The sequence below is a fragment of the Python bivittatus genome, unplaced genomic scaffold, assembly GCF_059951505.1.
Source record: "Python bivittatus isolate LINGU-HERP-01145 unplaced genomic scaffold, Pbiv_v1 ctg000690_np1212, whole genome shotgun sequence".
NCBI classification, from domain to species: domain Eukaryota; kingdom Metazoa; phylum Chordata; class Lepidosauria; order Squamata; family Pythonidae; genus Python; species Python bivittatus.
Window position 1 is genome coordinate 7,406,406 of NW_028277096.1, and position 23,953 is coordinate 7,430,358.

The 23,953-nt window shown below is 43.3% G+C and overlaps 1 protein-coding gene and 1 pseudogene across 1 annotated transcript; both read right to left on the minus strand.

Annotated features, from left to right (window-relative positions):
• Positions 1–4,588: 4,588 nt before the first annotated feature.
• Positions 4,589–5,235, minus strand: LOC103048189 (claudin-4-like; annotated as a pseudogene).
• Positions 5,236–11,983: 6,748 nt separating this feature from the next.
• Positions 11,984–12,717, minus strand: LOC103067882 (claudin-4). The gene has a single exon (XM_025174748.2). The coding sequence runs from the start codon at positions 12,700–12,702 to the stop codon at positions 12,073–12,075; it is 630 nt and encodes a 209-aa protein (XP_025030516.1). The 5' UTR covers positions 12,703–12,717; the 3' UTR covers positions 11,984–12,072.
• Positions 12,718–23,953: the final 11,236 nt, after the last annotated feature.

Here is a 23,953-nt window from a genome sequence, read left to right on the forward strand (position 1 = left end):
GAAGCTGTGGGGGTTGGAGAGTTCCAGGGTTTTTGGGTAAAATGTTTGTTTATGGAGGAGGATAAGGCAGGGAGAACAAGAGAGAGGCATATGAAATAATGTACGAAAAGCAGAAATGAGAATTTTCATAATTCTGAAGACAGATCCTTGGTTTGTTCATTGGAATCAATCAGCAGTGCCTGCACGATAGACACAGCTAGACACAATCAAGTCCCAGAAATGATTTATATGTATTTAGGACCAAAAATACTAGGGGCAGTGATGGCCAGTGGCTGGGATGGTTTTAAAGGGGACTTAGAGAAAGAGAAAATGCATGAGATGAGTGACACTCAGCAATTAGAACTCTATGGAATCTCCATATAGAGAACCATCTGCTTTTGAATGTCATTTGCAGAAGCCCCAAGGATGGAAGACGGTCATCCTTGTGGTCCCCGCTGGAAGCAGGATGCTGACCTAGACCTTTGCTTTTCAGCCTGCTGGGTACTTAACATTCACACCTCAACTGGAATAAGTGGTTTGGACACATTCCTTTGAGAGGCGTTCCAGGGGCCATATTTCTAGAAGTGGGTGAGGCCAGGATAGAGAAGTACGCAGGGACTGAACAATTTAAATTTAAATGATGTTAAATCAATTAAATGCTGCTACAATGAGTACTCCCCACATAGTTAATAACTTCCACCCTCTGTCTCATTAAAAATTGCAATCGCTGCGGCTGTGGGAGGAGGTCTGGAGCCTTTAGGGGACCACACGGAGCTTAGGTTGTGCACCTGTGGACTACACCTTGCGAGCTCCCTTGAATGCTGACATTCCCATCTTCCAAAGGCATCCAGGGGTGTGAAGTTGCTCTGAATGGTTTAACGTCTCTGCTCCTTCCATAGAAGTGGCTTTCAAAGGAGGAGTGGACATGAGAACAAAACCAGCTTGAAATACTTACACCTGGCCCCAATTTTGTAATGTTAAGATTTGGCAGCATCATTTGAAGGGGACCTCTCATTCCTCCAGTGTAGTTGTACAGTACTGTAGTAATAGTGGTATGATTTTTGCAACACTGATAATCATCATTATAGGTGGATTGGAAAAGCATTGAATCAAAATGCAAATGTGATTATGACAGAATTATTTGGAATGTCCCCTCCCCACCAAATAAGTTGAAACAAGGACCATGAAAACTGAGGATGTCTGTCAAAAAATGTTTTTGCTGTCTTTGGGCTGTGGAGAGTTCTGAGTTGCCAAGCTGGTTTCTCCCTCAAAGAGCCAGAAGAATTTATGAGAAGGCAGACGGATAGGAGAGGAAGGAAGAGATGGTTTAGGCACTGAGCTGCCTTCAATAAAAAGTTTGGTCTTATGGATGACGGACCATCAAAACAAATCCTGGAGGTTTAACCTGATGTACCTACAGCCCTGTTCATGTAGAAGGTGCAACCCAATTAACGCCTAACAGCTGCATTCACACACTTGGCTAACTTTGGCTCAAGTTAATCTTAGGTTTGGGGGTGTTTTAGTGGCTTAGCATTTTGTGTGAATCATCCTACCTATCTGGTTAATTTGTGGTTCATCATACAATACACATCCAGAAAATGCATTAATTCAGTAATCAGATTAAGCATGTTTGGGTGAACAGACCTTAGGTATACAAATTTAAGGGGCTGCAAACCTTAAGTTGTTGCCAACATGACAGGGATGGGGGGAGTATTACATGCAAGGAAAGTACAATTTCTTTAATCATTTTTAATTAACATTTAATCTCATTTAATTTTTGTCCTGGCCTTCCCCATGTCTTGGCATGCATTCCTGCCCCTTCCCACACATGCCGTTTACAAGCCAAGGGTGGCTTTCAGCTCATGAAAGGTTGCACACCCCTTATGTACACAGATGTCCTATTTTCTGCCAACAGAACTTGCCTTCCGCAGAACTTGCCTTCCACAGAACAATGGATAGACGCTTTCGTTGAAGGCCCTTGATAAATATTGCCTTTCTCAGACGAACAATTAGAATTGCTTGTGCAACTGGATGAAACTTCCTTTAAGGAAGCCCTTAGCCAGTTGAATTCCCCCCTCTCCCCCTTGACATTATTGCTTCAATACGGCTCCATTTAAAAAGCAACAGTCATTCTAGCTTCAGTTTGTACCTAGTTTACAAGGCATTCAAGCTTCCTCTTGTTCTTTCCCTTCTCCACTGTTTGTTTTAAAATATCAACGTGCGCAAGCTGGATCACATGTCCCTTCTGCGCACAGTGAACATAACTGAGATGAGGCAGAAAAACAGATTTTATGGAACTCTACCAGCTCTTGATCTGAAGAAAGATTTGAAGCAAAGTACACAAGAGGAGGAGAGCAGAATGATTACTAGGATGGGAGATGTTGGGGAGATTCCAAACTGGGTGGATGGGTTGGCCTCACAACAGCTCATTGGACAGGTCAGAATTATATTTGTTTTATAGGAAAAGAGATGCTATCCTTGATAGATAGGCATTTGGTCTGATCCAATAATACTTTTTCATATCATTCTCTCTCCACTAGATTTTTTTTTATATACTTAGGGGGCTTTTTCCTTAGCAGGATCATTTTCCACTTGCATCTAACCCATGGGATGAATATGCCCCACCAACCCTTTTTTCTGCCATAATCTCATGATATTGCCTTCATCTCCTCCCCAACCCATGCCTGAGGCAGCCTTAAGTTGTCTTTAGTTGTCCCAGTGTTTAGGTAGTGCTTTCCCTCTTAATCAGGCAGCAACCCACGGCTCTCTTGATAGGTGCAATCTGCTGTGCTTCACTAACCATTTTGTTATTGGCAGTCAGGTGACCCCTAAGGGGTGGGATCAGCCACTTTAGGCTGCTCAGGACATGCCCCTTCCCTTCAAGTCCTTGGCACTATTCTCCAGTTTGGGCAGTGGGTAAGTCCAGTTCTTTCAAATGAGGTTCTCACCTTTGCGCACTTTGGAAGACTGATTTTGAATGAAGGATCCTCATTCAGCTGTTGGGAGATGGTTGGCAGTTTTAAAAGTTGGCTAGATCTATTTTATTGTCTCTCCAAGATCACAGCTGTTAGATGGGGTTGGGAGCTGGCTAGGTGCTTCTATAAAGAAAGCCCAACTAACAACTGAACAATGGGATGGTGGGAACTGAAGTGGGATGGTGGGAACCAAGCAGAATAGTTGTCTGTCTGCCTCACAAACTTCCATATGCACTCCCTCCCTTTTCAGCTATTAGGCTTCTTTTGGCCTCACCCATGCAAAACACTTGCACAAAACCAGGAACATTTTTTGACTGATAGTTAAATCCCCTGATCCAGACATCCATCAAAACTCACCTTCTCCTCAAGTCTCTTCTCCATCTCACATTAAGGAGGACGACTGTTGGAGGATTTTCCAGGGGCTGATGATTTTTGGTGGGAGGGAAAGGGAGGAAAGTCAAAGGAATCCATGAGTCCCATTTCTTAACATGCTCTGCTCATGGGCAATAAGGGCACTACCATTTGGCATCAATTCAGAACCATTGCTACGGGTGCAGGATGGGGATCAGCAGTAAGCTAGCAAATTTTATGCTGATATAGGTTTCTGCTAACTCAAAGATTAGTAGCTTCAGCAGTGGGGAAGGGCCCTAAATAGGAGTTGTAGTCTAACATACCTGAAGGATGCCAGGACAGCTCTTATAAAAAAAGTCAGGCCAGAAGTAGGCAACCTGATGCCAAGGAATCACTTGGCATCCAGCAGACTCCTCCCGCCACCCAATATACCCTACACTGGAAGCTGCTGCAAAGTCAAGCACTAGCTTCTGGCCCTATCCTCCCTGCTTCCCCCAAATATCTCTCAGCCCCATGTACACACTATAGTATTTTTGGAAAATAAAAACAGTGGGTGTCTGCACCCCAGTGCTTTCTATGGAAATGAGTCCACATACCCAGACAGAAGATGCACTAAAGAAGAGACGTTGAGGAGCAACCACTCAACCTCCTAAGAAAAGGGCATTATATGACTGTTCACACCCACCCTGACAGCCTTAACTGTCTCTCTATATCTGATTATGTCTGTCTGTCTGTCTGTCTGTCTGTCTGTCTGTCTGTCTATCTATCTATCTATCTATCTATCTATCTATCTATCTATCTATCTATCTATCTATCTATCATCCATCTATCATCTATCAAATTTGTATGCCACTCAACTTCCAACAATTTTGGAAGTAGCCAAGCCTTACATCATGCTCTTAAATATGCCTACTGGACCAAAAATATTGCCAAAGTCTGAGTTAGCTCATCTTTCTGAAAGAATTCTTGGCATACCATCAAACCATAGCTCCTAACACTCATTTGAGGAAGCTGTGACATACCATCAGAATATATACCTCTTTGTCAAATAAGAATGTTACAAATGGCAAAAAGTGTGCCAGAGGGAAATCACGTGGTTGGAATGAACTTTCCCTCGGTGCCACATGTCACATTAATATGTGCTCCATGTAGACAGCCCTGACAGGCAACTGGCACTACAAGTCTTCTATTCTGTAATATCGCTGCATCAGAGGAGTCCCTTCCTCCAGCCAGTCCTTCTTTCTCAAGGCTTGGAGTAAGGTGGGGGGCTTTTCCCAGAAGAGTCATACATAGTCCTTGTGGGCACAGCTGCTCGAGGCAGGGTGTTTCCCTGCCAGTATCCCATTGGATAGAATTGAGTGCCCTCCTTTGGAGGAATGAAGCAACAGAGTGTGCCTCCACCAAGCATCAGGAGGGCACTAGCTGCCCAACCTAGGTAGAGTGAAATACCCAGCTCTCGCTTCAGGGCCTCAGGCACGAGTGGGTTATAGAAGTTGCTGACAATGCTCCTTGCTAACCAGGAGACAAGAAACAGGAGCACCATTCCAGCTAGGATGAACACCACACCAGCTATCATCAAAACTTTGGCCTTGTTACTTGGGTCCTCTACAAAGCGGGTGCCCCTTGCTCCAGAGATGGCAATAAGGAGGGCCAAGAAGGACATGGCAATGGAGACCACCACCAAGGCCCGGGCAGTTTGTAGGTCTGCTGGTAGGTCAAGTAGTGAGTCATAGACCTTACACTGCATCTGACCAGTGCTTTCATAAACACAGTTCATCCACAGCCCCTCCCAGAAGACCTGTGCCACAATGATGTTGGATCCGATGAAAGCCGTCACCTTCCGCACGGGCAGGGCACAGGCCAAAATAGAGCCCAGCCAGCCCAGGACAGACAGTGCCAGCCCAACCAGCTGCAAGGCCAGGGCTGCCATCATGCTCCCACCTGCTGGAAGCAGAACCCCGATTGGTTAGGATGAAAGCAGCACCAATTAGCTAGGACAAATGCAGGTGATCCACAAAAGGTATCTTAGTCTTATATGAAGAGGGGGATGGAAAGTACACTGCATTCTTCTGTCCAAAGAGCTAATATTTACACAAATCCAGATTAAGGCATATGCATTTAATATGCACAACTCCTTTTGTGGATATTAAAACTATACATTCAACAGGCAGGGAATTTCTGGGGCCAGAGGCCAGGAAACAGTGGGAATCCCTCATCAGATATTAGAAGGGCTATATATACTATTTTGGCTAGGATGCTGCCAAACTCTTCTACCATTTCAAGAATGATTGAGGCCATGCTGAATGCATTATTAAGGCTGTCCCATTTGCCCTTATTCCCCCCTCCCCGAAAGATGAACCCTCCTCTCCTTCATTTTCTCAGCAAGAGGGAGGCTTTGGGAGGAGCTGAGTATGATCTGATGGATTGATGGAGTGGGGGGGGAAAGCAGGCGCTACCAGGGACGTCTGGAGGACATGGTTAAAAAAATCAAGATGGTGGCCATGATGGTACACGGTGGATAGGAATGGGGGGGGGGCTTGGATTGCTCCTGCAGACCCTGAGGATGCCCCTGGGTGCTGCACAAAAGAATAGAATAGTTTTTTTTCAAACTTGGCAATTTTAAGATGTGTGGATTTCACGTTCTAGGAAACATGAATAAAATTGAAAGCTTGTGTAAGGTGATAATGTGAATCTTGTGACTTAGAGATGGCTTTTCTTTTCTTTTCTTTTCTTTTCTTTTCTTTTCTTTCTCCTGTTTTATTTTGTATGGATTAGAAAGTTTCTGGGAAAGTGAAATTGACCTGAACAAAGGACCAAGTCCTAAAACCTTTCTTTTTTGTGTTTTAAGTAGGACAGAAATTGGTCCAGGCTCTCTTAAGAGTGCCCATCCTGGTTGATGCTAATCCAGCTCTACAAAATTAATTACAGATGGATTTAAGAACTTGGGCTTTTTTGTCTTTTTGACTGCTGGGCCCCTATGAATGTGGTTGAAAACATTAGGACAAAATAGCTGCATAATTTTACAAAGACAAACAAACTAGAGCAACAAAATACGAAGAACTTGTTCCTACACCTGATTACGATGCAGAGGGGTAGCCTGAGTCTCAAAACAAACCCACCCCTGGGGAACCGCCCCCCGCCCCCCCAAAGCACCCATGCATTATTTGCTCATTCAAAAATCCCCCCAGGCCTTTCTCAGGCCATACGCTCCCAGCGGGCAAGATTAACTCACTCCAATTACGCATTCCCCTCTTTCAAGAAAAACCTGAAAGAAAAAAACCCTTCCTCTCACGCACACTCTCCCAATACAGACAAACCACTCCAAACACCTTCTGATTCCTTCTCTCTCTCATTTAGCCGTACTTTCTAGACTTCGCTAACAAAACAGAGCTTTCATCGGCTCCAGCAATTTACACCTTCCCCTTCTCATTCCAGGCTAGATTTCCCATTGCCTCCTTCTACTCCAGCGTTTTTCAGACTTGGCAACTTTAAGACGTGTGGACTTCACCTCCTAGAATTCCCCAGCGAGCACATTCTACTCTTTTGTGTAGCACCCAGGGGCGTCCCCAGGGTCTGCATCATGGCCATCTTGACTTTTTTAACCATGTCCTCCAGACGTCCCTGGTAGTGCCTGCTTTTTTCCCCCACTCCATCAATCCATCAGATCATATTCAACTCTTCCCAAAGCCTCCCTCTTGCTAAGAAAATGAAGGAGAGGAGGGTTCATCTTTCGGGGGGGGGGGAATAAGGGCAAATGGGGCAGCCTTAGAGTAAAATGCTGGCCTCGCACCTACCTCCCCCACCCCCACTTGTCCTTTCAGCTCAGAAGCAGCCAGCAGGGAATAAAATTGGCTGGGGGAGCAATTCTTTACCAATTTAGCCAAGAAAGAAAGAAAGAAAGAAAGAAAGAAAGAAAGAAAGAAAGAAAGAAAGAAAGAAAGATAGAGAGAGAGAGAGAGAGAGAGAGAGAGAGAGAGAGAGGGAGTGAGGGAGAGAAGGAAGGAAGGAAGGAAGGAAGGAAGGAAGGAAGAAAGAAAGAAAGAAAGAAAGAAAGAAAGAAAGAAAGAAAGAAAGAAAGAAAGAAAGAAAGAAAGAAAATTAAATATAAAATAATAAAATAACAAATCACGGGTCTCCAGGGGAACTTGTGGGTGCAGAGGGGTGTATCTATAGGAGGTAATAGGACAGCAGGCCAAGTAGGCAATTTGTCTACCTCCCATTCATTAGTTTGCTAACATATTGGACAGCCTCTGTCTTTCACCCCCAAATGATCCAGTGCTCAGTGCAGGAGGTACAGACCCTGGTAGAACTTAACTACCTCTGAATCTTCCATTGCAGCTTAATACAACGCAACATTTTGGGGTGTGGAGGACTATTGGGGGGGGGCTGAAGTGAGGCAACTAGGCCAGTTCATTTCCTTCCTGCCTGGAGAATTGGCTCTGGGACACAGTTCACAGCTCAACCTGCTGTGTAAACACTGACCCATAATTCAGAAGCCTGTCTTTCCAGTGGCCCCACCTGCCAAGCTGCTCTGGCTCCCTTTTCAGCACCTCCGTGCTGTGATGGAGCGTTCTCTGATTGGGCGCCTTCAACATTGAGATGCTCCTGCAACCAGAAGGAACAAACACCCTCCCTGCCCTATTTGTCCGCCATCCAGAATCTGAGCTGCTGATTTCTCTGCTGAGGATTTGGAAGATAGTCTTGGGGCAAGTACACTCTCCCTATCCCAGCCCCCTATCTCCATTACGGGGATGACAAGGCTGGCCTCCCACTTTGTCTTGGAGCTCAGTTTTGTGGTTTTTCTCCCTGTGTTCAAGCACACTTTGGAGTGTGGGCTTGTGTTGTATATACCGACGTCCCTGGACTAGGACCCTCCAGATGTGCTAAGATTTCCAGAACTCCCAACCAGCCTTTGACTGAGAATTTGGGGAGCTGTCCCAAGAGGGGAAGCTGAGATATATAGTATTCTTGTATCATTTTATGTGCTTTGCTGTTCTCTTTTACTATTTTTATACTATTTTACTAATTTAAGACTATTTTTTTGGTAAGTAAATACATTTTAAAATTGGTATGCTACAATTTTAAACTGCTTTAAACAAATCAATTAATTATTCTCCTCAATTTGCAAGGTCCAAACAGTTCATCACTCTGCTGTACCCGTAACTTCAAAACACAATGACTCACCTTTTCCTAAGGTATACCGATTAGCATTTGGAGTTTTTTAGCTAGGTTGAAAAAAAACAAAAACAATGACTGTGTTTGCACAACATACTTAATTAATTCTGGCTATAACCTAACCAAAGAGGCTGGGTTTGTACAACTTGCTAAGCCATCAAGAATACAAAGCAAGCTTAAAACGAAGCAAGCTTTGTATACCATGCAAAGGTAGTCTACAACTTCAACTGGTTGGATTAAACATGTAGTGTGAATCACCCCAAAACTGAAATCCTAGACATATTTACCTGGGAGTAAGCCCCACTGAGTTAATTAGCTGGATAAAACACCTAACTCAAGTTAAGAAAACACAATTACTATGTTCACATAGCATGATACATTTAAATACATAAGGCATTTTATGCTTTAATTTGATGGACTGGTTTATGCAACACGCTAAAGTAATGAATACCTGCACCATACCATGCTGAATAAAAAGCTACCCTTCCCATTTTAGCTCATCTAGCATGTTGTACAAACTGATCCAATGTGTACAATTCGTCTCTTAACTGCAGGAGGACAGATAATGTGGAAGAAGCATATAAACTGTGAAAAGTGATTAACAATCCATTTCCAGCTGGACAACTGCAAATGTTTATTGTACGCCATGCATAAACTGTGTACGGATCTCACTTCTACTAGAAATAGTAGCAGACACTTGTTTGTGGTAAGACCATGAGAGCTGGGTTACAAAAATCTGGACAACCCTAGATGGCACCAGATTTGCTGCCAAATCACGGTGGTCTGGAATTTTAGAGCCCAAATCTTGGTTACCTTGGTTGTCAAGTTTTATTGACAAATTTGCAGAAGAACAGTGGGAGGATGAGTTTATCAGGGGCTATTAGCCAAGATACCAAAAAAAAAAAAGAAGTTCTGGGTATTGAGGAAGTCAGTTCTAAATTACAGATGGTGGAGAGCTATTGTTGGAAAGAGCTGTTGCACTCATGACATGCTTTGGAGTTTCTCTGGCTGGCCCTATAGCAGGGTTCCTCAACCTCAGCCACTTTAAGATGGGTGGACTTCAACTTCCAGAATTCCCCAGCCAGCCATGCTGGCTGGGGAATTCTGAGAGTTGAAGTCCACCCAACTTAAAGTGGCTGAGGCTGAGGAACCCTGCCCTATAGGAACCAGTGTGGTGGACTGAACAGACCTTTTGTCTGATCCAGCAAAGAGCTTTAAGAGCCATAACCAGGTTTTCTTTACTTTGAGGCAACTTACCGGCAGAAATCCATTTCAAAGGGATCAATAATGGACAGCAGTAACAAATAATCAGCTGACAGGACAAATCCCTGATTCCCCTTCTTCTCCAATGCATAATTAACAGCCCAAAGTTTCAGCAAGGTAACCAAGCATCTGATACGTTCGCTAGCCAAATGCATAGGAAAATGTGCCTGAATGGTGACAGTTATCGTTAATAAATAACATAAAATAAATAAAATAAAACTGTGCCCTATAGTGTAACAGTCAGCCACTCACAACTCCCAACTTCAGTAACTCTCCTTGCAACCAGTAATGCTTCAAAAGAAAGTTCATTTATTGAGAACAAGTGTACAGTTCCAAAGCATTGCTAAGACTGAGCCCACATGTGCCAAAAGTTACTTTTACCTTTTTTTCTTCCCCCATGCACCCCCCTAACCTTCCAACTTCTCACATTCACTCGTTGGTACGACCTTGAGCATTCCTCAGTCTCTGATAACAGCCCATCTGCCTCTCAGAGTCATTTGGTCTAACCATCCTTCCAGATCCTTCCAGCACCCCCCACCCCATGTCTTCCATTGGCAGAACTGAAGCAAGCAAGCAGGTTAACTGATTAATTGATTGCAAGGATTCTGACATATAAATACATTGAATTCAAAGAAAGAAAAGAAAGGCACGCGTGACAAACTCCAACTTTTTTTCCTTATGATTAAAATATTTATAGGCTGCTTTTCCACAAGCTCAAAGCAATGGAGTACAGTACACCTCACAAATAAAATATTTTTTAAAAAATTCTAATGATGTAAGAATTGACTCTTCCCTTTCTTCTTTCAGCATCCCTGCAAGGAAGGAACGAGCTTGTATGCCCTCTGGGCTCTGGAAATGATGTGTTTGTCAAAGGAGAGCTACATACCCATCTGGAAAACTTGACAAAATCTTATTGAGAGGGTAATTCGTTCTAAATAGTAGTCTGACACTCTGTTAAATAATAAGAACAATAATAAACCTGACTGCTACCCGAGAAGACACTTTGCCAGTGCCCAGAGATACTTTTCTTTATTTCATAAGCACCTGGATTGAGCCCTGCTATTTAAAATTAGTTGAGCTTAATCTTCCAAAAAGCCTGCTTCAAATCCAGCCCTGAATGGAAGAAAGGTGGAAATATATCATTTTTAATATACTTGATCCTATTTAACACCAGCCCATCATTACCAAATTACCCAATTGGAAATGGGGACACTCCGTGCTCTCTCAATAGTGTTTGGACAGTACTTTATACATGAACAGATATATCATCTTGGTAGCCAACCTCAAAATGTTTTTCAATTATTCCTCCCTCAGACTATACTCAGAACTGCATTCAAGCATTCAAAACTGGTTTGAGGGCTTACTCTGGTTTAAATTAAATTGTGCAAGAGATAAAAAGGTGTATTGTTGTTATTCAATCTCTTCCCTGTATTGCAGAACTTAAATTCCCTATCATGTCTCTGAAGACCCTAAACAAACCTGGACTACTCATCCTTTCTCCACTCATTGTCTGACAATCCAGAAACTAATTACCTCTCAGTCTGAGTTGCCTCTTCCTAGACCTCCACAGCTAACCATCTAGATGTATTTCTGCTTTATCGTTACATTCTTCTTTGGCCCTAGGTCTTTACCAGTAGCAATGCTCGGCTAAGAGGATAAGTGAATGGGGGTCTTCACCGAGAGCTTCCTATTTTACATAGGCATCAAAACACCCACAAGAGAGATTGCAAATAATGGAACACTCAGTCATGGAAAGACAGCCAGAAACCAAATCTGAAAGACATTAAGAGTCTCTGCCACCCAGATTTCCAAACACCAAGAGAGAGAGAGCATTTAGAGGGGGCTTACACCCATGCTCCCCACCTCCACCACGACCTTTCTTGTCACTATTACACACCAGGTCTACATCCACCATCAAATTCTTCTAGCCAAATCGCAAAGGTGCCAGCACCCACCCCACTCCAAGCTCCCCTGTTGCTGCTGCACTCCATATAGGCCTCCATTTCAGCAATCTTTCTCCAACTCTTCAGTCAAGCTGAGCAGGCTAAGATCCTGTGACGTTCCATCAATGTCACAGAAACCAGTTTTCAGTACAATTTGGGAGCAGTTGTCAGGCGCTGGTTCTTGAGAGATGTTTGTTCAAACAGGTGAATTCAGGAAATTAATCCCTGCTTTCCAAATCCAGATGAAATATGCCAGGGCTCCTGCCGCTACGCCGAGTCCACAGGATGGAAAAGGAGGGTCCCTCCTCACATTCAAGTCTATTTAGTCCCTAACAGCCTCCTCCATGGTGCAAAGTCCCCAGGTGAAATGGGGGAGGAAGAATGGCTTAGACATAGTTGCTGGCCGGCCTCGATTGAACTGCTGTGTACTTTGATGAATAGGGTTTCTCGGGTTTGGGGGGGCAGTTGCAGCACAGTAGCCCTCCTCCAAAGAGCAGCAGGCTGCAGGAGGCCCAACCAATGTAGAGAGAAGCACCCAGGTCCCGCTTTTGGCTCTCTGGAGTCAGGGGGTTGTAGAAGTCTCGTATGATGTTATTTGCCGTCCAGCAGAGCGGAATGAGAAGCGTGATGCTGGAGAGGAGGAAAATAATTCCAGCGACGATCATCACCTTGGCTTTGGTAGCTCCATCTTCCACACAGTTGGTGCACTTTCCTCCAACGATGGAGAAGAAGATGCCAATGATGGCCAGCACGATGGCAATGACCACCAGAGCCCGAGCAGCCTGCATGTCCTGCGCCAGTGCCAACATAGAATCGTAGACCTTGCATTGCATCTGTCCCGTGCTCTGGACCACACAGTCCATCCATAGGCCCTCCCAAATAATTTGGGCCACCACAATGTTGTTGCCTATAAAGGCTGTCACCCTCCACATGGGCAACCCACAACAGAGGATGGCACCCAGCCAGCCGATCACGGACAAGGCAATGCCCATGACTTGCATCCCCATGGAGGTCATGATGCTCTCCTCTTGCTTCTTGGTGCAACTGCAGCTGAGGAGGCAAAGTAAAAAAAACCAAAAAAAAAAAAACCCTGGAAGACTGCAACAGGAGACGGTGAGATGCTAGTGAGGTGCCGGTGGCAAATATGGGGAAATTATAGGCTGCGCTGATGGGCGGAGCTTTACAGAGGCCATCCAGTCTGAACAGACAGGGAAGCTCAAACCTGTTCCCCAGGATTCCTTCTCCTCCTCCTCCTCAAAGAGGGATTGTCATCCTTGCAGAAGTGAGTTTCTCCAATCCCATCTCACCAATAAATCCCAGCCAAGAAAGGAAGTGACAGCCTGGGATGAAAAGCGAAGAGTCAGAACGGAAGGTTTCCTCATCTGGTTCTTTGCTGAAACCTTTCTAGGCTGATTCAGGTGTCTCATCCTTACTAAGACCATAGGAATTGCTCTGCAAATCTAAACTAAGGCTCCTTCTGGCTCAACATCCTGTTTCCAACTGCGATTGGCCAGATGCTCCAGGGCAGTGCAGAAGGAAGTCTTGCACTGGTGAAATTAAAGAGTCCACTACTTCTGGACAAAGAGACTCCAGTCAATTATCCTAACCTGGTGGCCATCAATAGCAGCCTTTGCAAATATTCTTTCTGCTACAGGTCACAGTATCACAAACTGTAGCAAGGAGGAGGAGGATTTTCTCACCTTTCTCTGAGAACACAAGGCTATTCACATAGAAATCCCTAACATTTTCCCCACAACAACGTTTTGAGGTAGGTTAGAATGGGAGGAACTGACCCAGTGTCACTTAGTGATCTCCATGGCAAGAGGAGACTCCATCTTGCTTGCCTTAAGAACCCTTGAAGTGAAGAATTGCTCCCTAGTCTGCACCCAGTGCAATCCTGTTCTGCATGGAAACTTTCTTGCCTTCCCAGACCCTCCTTTGCAATTCAGAAAGGACTATCCTGCTTCAGGCCCTGCCTCCAGTCAGACTGCTGTGAGGGCATCCATAGATTATCACCTCACCCTTTAAGGATGTGGTGACCACAGGTAGCTGGGCTACACCCTGAGAGCACCAAACTGGTTGAGCAGCAAAGGTTGCAACACCACAAGTCTTGTGGAAATAGAGGGGGAGAAACTACAGGTGAGTTTCAGTCCACAACAGCATCTATTCTCTCACAAATGTGTTTAGGGTGACAATCAGAGTCTTCATTAGAATCTTTCGAGGGAATTAACTTCAGCTTTAGTGCAGTGCAAGAGTCACTTTGTTCTTTTCACCCAGATTTCACAAAAGGATTGTGCACATGGTACTGTCACTTGTGAGTAATACAAGCAGGGTGAAGTGAACAGATTTCTCAACAGCTTGCATGGAGAGTTTCAAGCAGGAAACGATCAAGCTAATACAACATTGCTGTTCTTTTTTCAGCATGTTCTTCAGGTGTTTTGCCTTGGAAAAACGTGTGGAGACTAAACTGATGGTTTTCCACAATGCAGCCAACTATAAAGCCCTCTACCTTTTTTACATATGTCATGTATGTGACACACATAAAATTAGTAGGGCTTTGATCACATTGTCATGGCCATCATCTTGACTTTTTTGACTCCCCTCTGCAGACATCTCTGCATTATCCAGATAAGGCCCTTAAAGAGCCCAGTTTGCTTTTACATGATGTGCAAAAAGAACCCCTCCCTTTTGCTGAAAAATCCAGTCATTTTAAAATGGGTAATATTGTTTACATAATTATGGAGCTATGCAAGTATTTTGCCAGGGCCTACCTCTCTTTGGCCGGGAATAATCTTGGGTTAACTCAGAGCCAAACTACATAATTCTGTAGAATTATGGCATACCATGGAAAAACAATAGCTTAGGAATCAAATTAGTTAAGGCAGATAAGTGACATGGGGCCGGTGGGTGCTGGGGAACAGAAGTTGGCTATCCCATCCAGCAAGGTTGCTGGGTTCCCAGTCAGATCTTGAGGCATGTTGTTGATGAGTTGTTCTATCAGGAAATCAGCAAAAGAGTCTTCTCTGACATAATTTGTATTTTGATCCTCAGCTTCCATTCTTCTCCTGCAATCAGGGATGATCTTCATGGTCGTTTCCAATCTTTCTATGATTCTTTGATCTTAGCCAAAAGATCAAGAAGTGATATCCCAACATCTTCCATTTTATCAAACTAATGGGGAGAAAGTAACTTTAAACCAACAGTACCTGACAGGTGCCCATGAACATAATCTACTGCCAGACTTGCTGCTAGACTACTATTACTACTACTACTACTACTACTTCTTCTTCTTCTTCTTCTTCTTCTTATTATTATTATTATTATTATTATTATTATTATTATTATTTAATTAACATTAAATGGGACATCAGTATTTAGGAAAATGTGCTAGTGTCTAATAACGTGTTTATTTCTATGAATACCTCTAGGCCTCATATAGCTCACTTGGCATTCTAGGAAAATAAAAATGGATGGGAGGTGGCTGTAAGCCAGAGCTTTGCTGGAAAGTATGCCCACCAATACAGGAAAAAGTCAGACTGTATTCACACAACATATTTAATCAGGATAGTTAAAGGCTAGAGACTGAATTCCTGCAACATGCAAAACTTGGTTGGCATTAACTTTTTCTGTGGCTTAGCATGTTTTGTAAACTCAGCCCATTTGGTAAGTTGAGAATTCAGTACCTAAACCCACCCTCATGGGTTATGCCATAACTAAGCTAAGCATTTCGCAGACTGTAACTTCCCTAGGTGACCATTTTTCCCTTTATGGATGCCATTCTTGTATACACGCAAGCCGCCCTGTCACCTTCATGGCTTTTAACAGCTGTTTTACAAGGCAGCAGCCAACATGCTGTCAAAATCCCAGGTGTGTCTTCCTATTCAAGAAAATTCCCTATTCAAGCTTAAAACCTTTCTTCATATCATAGCCTGGAGTCCCAAATGAACATGGCCATTTGGAGGTAAGGATGAGCAGAGGATGACTAATGTCACACACATCTTGACATCATTTATGTGATGAGCTTATGACTTTTTTTACATCATCATGGCTTCTATCAAACATCTAGAACAGTGTTTCTCAACCTCAGCAACTTTAAGCTGTGTGGATTTCAACTCTCAGAATTCCCCAGCCAGCATGGGGAAATCCACACAGCAGAAGCAGAGGAGGGCTTGAAATCCACACAGCTTAAAGTTGCTGAGGTTGAGAAACACTGATCTAGGCAATGGAGCCTCCTTATCCACAGTGAGAAGAGTTTGACTCTTGGACCATCCTGTTGTTTGCAGAAGTAGCAGAGAGAAAATTGTTACTGTAGACCAAGGAAACACTGCACTTAGAAAACTAGCTATCAGGAAGAACGGATGTACTTTAGATTTCTATCAATGTATCTCAGCCTTGTGCAACCAGATACATGCGGAGATGCTGGACTTCAGTTAAAGAATCCCAAACCCCCAGAGTACAGCCAGTGGGCTAGGCTGATTTATTTGAGTCAAATATCCTCACCCTTTGAGGATGAGAGTTGAAGCTACAAAATAAACCAGAGGCTCCATTTCTCCTGGCAAGGAGTGCATGAATATTCTCTCTTCTGTGAGGCTTTACGTTCAGCCTGAAATGGTCAAGTTGCTATAAAAATATCAGAATGAAACTTGCTCTGGATATCTTTCTCTGCAGGGGCATCCAGGGGGCTGGGTCAAAAGTCAAGAAGGCAGCCACAATTATGTGATCCAAACCTTGCCTCTTTTTTTTTTTTTTTTTTTTACAGTGGTTTGATTTCACAGTTGTGGCCATCTTGTAATGGTATGTGAGAATGACCTTAGGGGACAGGAGGAAGAGCCACAGACTAGGTAACAGTCAGATAAGAGGGAACTGAGACTGTAGAAGGAACGGGGGCTTGGCAGACATCTCAGAAGGGACCTTCCCTAGTTTCTTGGGCTGTAAAGGCGAGGGGGGAGAGATGTACTTTCCGACTTGCAAGATTGATGTCAGCCTTGTGAGGTAGTCCAAACAAGACGCACACCCAGGAGTACTAGCTCTAACTTTATTGTAAGGTTACATTAACGGAATCTTGCATGTATAAATAAAAATAAATAAAATTGCATCTCAGCGCCATATGTGACTTTAATTTAGCCCACTGCCAAGATGTGCCCACCCCCATCCAGCTGCTCTCTTTCAAAGAAAAGTCTTTTTCCCCTCTTCCTGTTCTCAGACCTCAGTGATACAGAGGATCATCATAGTGTGAGTCCTCTTCATTCCTCTTTGCCAAATGCAGCCATTCAGAACAGCCCAAGAGTTTGGGGGCAGCTAGGTGGAAAATCCAGCTCCTCATGCCAGTGTTTCTCGATCTTGGCAACTTTAAGATGTGTGGACTTCAACTCCCAGAATTCCCCAGCCAGCTTTGGTATTGTATTGTATATGTGTGGACTTCAACTCCCAGTATTCTGGGAGTTGAAGTCCACACATCTTAAAGTTATCAAGGTTGAGAAATACTGCCTTATGCCGTAAGTGTGGTATGAAGTAGCAGTTAATAGCTCAGACTAGGGATTTGGGGAGATGTGGGTTTAAGCTCAGCTCAGGGGTTTGCAGGGGTGCTGTGAGTGAATTCATGATGTCTGGGGAATTCTGGGAGTTGAAGTCCACCCATCTTAAAGTTGCCAATTTTGAAAAACAGTGTCCTATGTCAATGCAATATTTACTGTAAATATGAGAAGTCTGTCCTTTCCTGTGCTAGGAAAAGGCTGTTCCTCCAGCTCCTTTATTTTCCAAACAAAACTCCATCTGCACATCTGGTGCAGGGGCAGCAGGGAGAGGAATAAAGCATAAGCTTCACCAGAGTTGCTGCAGGGGTAGCTCTGCTTAGCAACCAATCCGGAAGCCCAGCTTGATTTCCAGGAGGATTTATGGCTGAGCCATTCCAGTTCTGCAAAACTGATAAGCTGTGTTGTAGCCCTTCAGATGTTTCTCTCCACCCAGCATTCCTTACTCCAAGCCACGTTGCCTGGGGCTGTAATTCAGCAACCTCTAGAACAGTGTTTGTCAACTTTGGCCACTTCGAGATGTGTGGACTGCAGCTCCCAGGATGCTGCCTGGGGAATTTCTTTCCTATTTATCTACTGTTGCTTCAATCCTCATGTGCTCTGGTGAATTTAAAGAACAATAAGAATCAAAACTACATTTTAAAATCTCAATAACAAAAACATAACAAATAATATCAAATCATAAGAAAAATAAAGACATGTGCATATTTGTGGAAGGAAGGAAGGAAGAGAGAGAAAGAGAGAATGAGAGAAATTAGAGACAACAGGGAGGATGTGCAACTACAGATCTTGCTCCAGTCTTCTCCAACCCAACTTCTTCCAAATGTATAGAAAAGACAATTTTCAGAATTCCCAGCCAGGTTGGAAAAGTCTGGCATAAATCCAAAACAATTAAATACTACTACTACTAATAATAATTTATATGCCACTTAATTCCCAGCAACATACTAAATCCTGTTAGTGCTACTCAGCGCTAAATTTCCCCCATTCGTTGAAAATAGGATTTAAAACAGCCTCCACCTCCCCAGTAGTAAAATGCCATTGTATCCTCCAGTGCTGAAAAATCCAAGGGAGATACATCTGAATGCTGGCTGGCAACCATCTGGGAAGGATTTCATCTGGGGTCATCAGACAAAGTGAAAAGACAAAGGATGGGAATTCCAGGCTAAGCTGTCGACTGTGATACTGCCTACCATGAGCTAAAATAAAATGAGCATTTTCGCTTCTTGCGTGCTGCTCTCGAACAGAAACCAAACAAACACCAGAAACCAGCTGCATGTTTGGGACCCTTATCTGAAATAGCAAATATACTGCATTCATTTCAGGAACGTACAATTGCAGCTGTTTCTGGCATGATCAGGTATCATACTTCAGGGCAGGAATGTGAAGTACAAGCAGGTGATTCTCCCCTCCCTCCCACCACCCCAAGCAGGGAAGGGCAGAAAAGGACTGGTTGCTCTTTGTCCTTCCTCTTTGACCAAAATGCCAGGAACGATCGGCACAGGCCATTTCCAGTCATGGCCCTGCTACTAAGGAGCACGTGATGCCTAATGGGCTTCTCTGAAAGTTGTACTTTCCCACCCCTATTTCCACCACTCCACTTTTTTTCCTTTTATGTGTTTTTCCCGCATTTGCAGGGTCTGCTGTTTTCTCATCAGCTGAATGTTGATCCATTGTTTATGACAGGATTTGACCGAATGGCATGTCGCCCGAGCCTGATGTTGTGGGCTGAGAGAGAGGGACTGGCCCAAAGTCACCCAGCCAGCTTTCATGCTTAAGGCGGGACAAGAACTCACCATCTCCTGGTTTCTGGCCTGCAGCTTTAACCACTAGACCAGTGTTTCGAAACCTTGGCAACTTTAAGATGTGTGGACTTCAACTCCCAGAATTCCCCAGCCAGCCATGCTGGCTAGGGAATTCTGGGAGTTGAAGTCCACACATCTTAAAGTTGCCAAAGTTGAGAAACACTGCACTAGACCAAACTGGTTCTTTTTGTGCTTCCATATCCAAGTAGATTTGTTTTAACCTGAAAAAAAATCTAACCTCGTCCTCTCACTGATGTCCTAACAGAGGGTGGATTTTTACATTCCTTAAAACAAAAGCCCAGATTGCAAGCTGTATGCACGTGTCAGCCGTCATAGGAAAAACAAAACCTGTAAACACTTTAATATGGATTTTATGTACATTGTATTTCTAATTGCTTTAATTGCACTGGTGTTAATGTCCTTTTCTTCTGGTGCTAACTGCCTTGAGCAACCTCATCAGACAGAAAGGCAGGATAGACTTCTAAATAATAATTATAACAGCAATTTGACGTTCAGCAGAGAGAACGTGGAATTTCAGAAGGAGCATACTTCAAGGCTTTCCTACATTCATCTGGCATTCACCATAAGCAACATTTCAGGGTGACTCTGGCTTTAGATTTTAACTAGGGCTTTCCATCCATAAAAGCAGGGAACGCAACTTCTATCCGACAGTTCAGGACTGCGACAAGTGTTGTGCGGCACGTTGTGGCTGCACTCCAAGAATGCTCAGGAGTGTCTGGCAGGGTAAAAAAAAAAAAAGTCAAAATGGCATCTGCAATAATATTACTAATCACTTAAAAATAACCACTGCCACCCTGTTTGTTCTTTTTAAAAAAAACAGCTCTGAAAATTTCGGCCCCGTTCACTCCTGGAGAGCAACAAGTGCCTTAGATCAGTGTTTTCCAATCTTGGCAACTTTAAGGTGTGTGGACTTCAACTCCCAGAATTCCCCAGCCAGCATTTTGGGAACTGAAGTCCACACATCTTAAAATTGCCAAGTTTCAAAAACACTGCCTTAGATGGAGTCCTTGGGGTTTGTATATGGCTCACAGGCTGCCAGTTGTTTAGCTTAGAGCATTGCATGAACCCAGCCATATTTGGTTCACAGTATTCAAAACTTGGTTAAACAAAAATGGTTAAGCTGCTAAGTCTTACATGCAAATCTGAAAAGGAAGCAATGTATATTCACAGAGACTTGCATGTCTGTTTTTCAGAACAAGCCTGCTGTGTTCAGTTGGGAATTTTAACTGGTAAATAGGTTCTGTAAAGGTCTTTGAGGCATAAGTCATCCAGATACTCCTTAATCCCACCCCCAATGCAAAAGAGGGCCACCATTTTTGTCCTTACTAACTGTGGAGTAGCTGTTCCTGGCAGGCTCTTGAAGTTCTTGCACCACCCTTTTGTACCCCTGAATTAAAGCAATTAAGAGGCTTAAGGAATTTAGCATCAAAACAAAGTTCTGAGGTGCAGAACGGTCTTCATTTTTAGATTACAGCCTTCTGTGTTTTTTATTCTGCATCTTTCCAGAAGAAGCATTCCTCCTGCTGTGTGTATGTGTGTATATGGGAAGGGAGAGGGGGGAGACCTGGAGATGCCTCTTTTAAGAAGATGGTTGCTTTCTTTAGTTTTAGAATCTGCTTCCCAATTAATCATCCTTTCAATCTATCAACCTTTTAAAAAATCAGTAGTAACCAATTAGCTTATTAAGAGTCACAGAACAATTGTGAACTTCTTCAAATAGTTTCCAGAGGATCAGATGACTCTTTGGAAGGTATTGGGAGAAGGAACAAAAATTCGAGAGCTTATCCCGGTCATCAGAAAGTTCAGATACAGCAGTGTATGGAGTCTTCAGCTTCATCCTCCTTCAGTGTTGAGCAAGAAGCAGAGATAAACTGAAATCTAATATTACTGCTATTTCTCATTTGGCTTTTGTATTGAATTTAGCCTCTGGCACTCACTGACAAGTAGCACAAAAGGAACGAATGTGTCACTCCGGGTGTCTCTTCTTCTCTGAGCTGTCCCTCATCACGTCAGCCTTCTCTGCAAAGCCTTCTCCGTACAAAAACCAGTTCTGTCCTTCCCTGCACTGCTCAGGCCCCTTTGGCCAAAGGAGCCCTTCGATTATTGACAAAGAATATCACTAACCGGAAGGCCTATAGTCATATTTTCTATGAATTTTAAATGGCTGTATGTGAAATATTTAAACTATACGCACTGCAAGATCTGCTAAAGAGTGTATGCACATATATGCATGCATTCACACAAACATAGACATATATAGAGATGATATAGATACATAGATTTTCTAATTATACAGTATATCCCTATTGGCAGCTTTTCTCAATCTCTGAACTTTAAGATGTGTGGACTTCAACTCCCAGAATTCCCCAGCCAGCATGTCTTAATTCAGATACCTCCTTTGGTGACCACCAGCCTCCCTGTCTCACCTGACCTTTAAAAAATCGTGTCAGTTGGCATGCTATGGTACAACACCAAGGATCAGCATTGAGCATCAGACTTATTAGCCATAATGTCTTTAAGCCTCACAAAGGTCCTCTTGGTTCCTGGTGTGGTGGGAAAACTCCCTTCTAAAGAAAGCCAAATGACTGGAGGATAAAGTTCCAAATAAAGCCAGTTTCTTTATTAAGCTAGCAAAGAAACACAATGATCACCAAGCTCCCAGCAAGCAAGGCCAGGCTAGAATGGTGGGTGGAAACAAATAGAATGAAATTGAACAGGAGAAATGTAAAGTCATGCATCTAGATCAGAAAAAAGAAAAGAAACATGTACAGGAAAAGAGAAATCTGGCTCAAGAGCAGCACATGTGGGAAGATCTTGTGTGTACTAGCACAATACTTTTCAAACTTGGCAATTTTAAGATGTGTGGACACGTGAGCTGGCTGGGGAATTCTGGGAGTTGAAGTCCACACCTCTTAAAGTTGCCAAGTTTGAAAACCACCAGCTCAGCATGTCCCAACAGCGTAATGCAGCTGCAAAGAAGGCCAATGACATCTTGAGGAATATCAGGAGGAGCACAAAACCCAGATTGTGGGAAGTAATTACCCTGCTCTACTTTGCCTTGGTCAGACGCATGTAGAGGACTGTATTCAGTTATGCATACCCAGTTTAAAAAAGGTATTGATAAACTGGAGCAAATCCAGAGAAAGGCTACTACACTGTTTCTTAAAGTGTCATCCAAGGATCCCTAGGGGTCTCCCAAGACCCTCTCAGGGGTCTGCAAAATCAAAATTATTTGCCAGATATTGAAGATATTTGCAAAAATTTAAAATAATGTCACACTTCTCATTACTTTTTATTTAAACCATTAAAAACCTAGGTGTGTTTAGCTTGTAGAAGAGAAGGTTGAGAGGGGACATGATGATGATTATGTTATCCGTTCAATCATGTTCGATTCTTGGCGATTCTATGGACCAACTCTCTCCACATTTTCTGATCTTGTACGGCTCCTTTCAGTTGTTTTATGCTCTGGTTGGGGTCAGCTTTGACGGTGGCTAGCCACCGTGTTTTTTGGCGGCCTCGTTTCCTTTTACTGCGGACCATTCCAAGCATAACTGCCTTTCCCAGTGAGTTTGATCACATGACACGGCCGAAATAAGTAAGGCGCTATTCTGTGATTTTGCCTCCAGTGATATGTCTGGTTTATACGCTCCAGTACTTGCTTGTCACCTTTGCTGACCAAGGAACGCACAGGAGCTTTCTCCAATACCATAGCTCGAACAAGTCTATTTTCTTCTTGTCTAGTTTTTTCATGGTCCAACTTTCATTCCCTAGGATCTTATCGTAGAATCATAGAATCATAGGTTCTATGAGGAACCATTAAAAAACCCAGGTGTGCTTAGCTTGCAGAAGAGAAGGTTGAGAGGGGACATGATAGCTGTCTTCAAATACCTGAAGGACTGTCACATTGTAGAGGGTTCAGATTTATTCTCAGTTGCTCCAGAGGATAAGACTAGAACTAACAGAATGAAACTTCAAGGATGCAAGTACAGATTAGACATTAGGAAGAACGTCTTGACAGTAAGAGCTGTCAATCAGTGGGATAGGTTACCACATGAAGGGGATCCTTCCCCTTCACTGGAGGTTTTCAAACAGAGGCTAGATGGTCATCAGTGAACCCTGCAGTGTGCAGGGGGTTGGACTTGATGACATCTTAGATCCCTTCCAACTCTATGATTCTAAATTAGGGCAACACAGATCTCATATAGGTTCCATCACGTTACATCATATTCTAAGGAGTACAGACTATCGAATAATTGTTTTACAATCATCATGATAAGGAAGTAGAGGGTGTCATCTGGGGGGGGGGGCTGTTGGCTTGGAGAAGAGAAATCACCACACATTGGCCATAGCTTATCAAAAGCACAGAGTCCAAGTAAATTACCCTTCCATGTTATTGTAATAGTGTCACTCTTCTTGTTCTCTAAACTTGGGAAAGCCTGAATGAGTTTATTATCTTTATCCTTCAATTGAGAATATCTGATACTGTGTGTTTCAAACCACAGGGAAGTTGTTACAGTACACAGTAAAAAATATGGGTCTTACCAGTGTCATGAAGATTTGCTGTGTGCCTGGCAGTTTGATCTTGCTTATGTATGAGGTGAGAAGGAAACTGCGTTGCAAAGGAAGTTTCATTTAGGGTTGCCAAGTATTGCAGCTTTCTAAGTTCTATGCAATTTTACAAAATGTATTGGGTATACCTTCTAATACTTTATTACTACACTAGTTTGCCCTGTGGTAAGTTGATGACTGTCCACAGGGCTGTCCACAGGTTATGGTCAAAAAGGTCAAGATGGCAGCTGTGACACACATAGACAACAGGCAGAGCTTTCACTGTAGTGTCACAGTCACCATCTTTACTTTTTTGACCATATACTCTAATGGAAGCCATTTTGACAATAGACAAGTTTCCT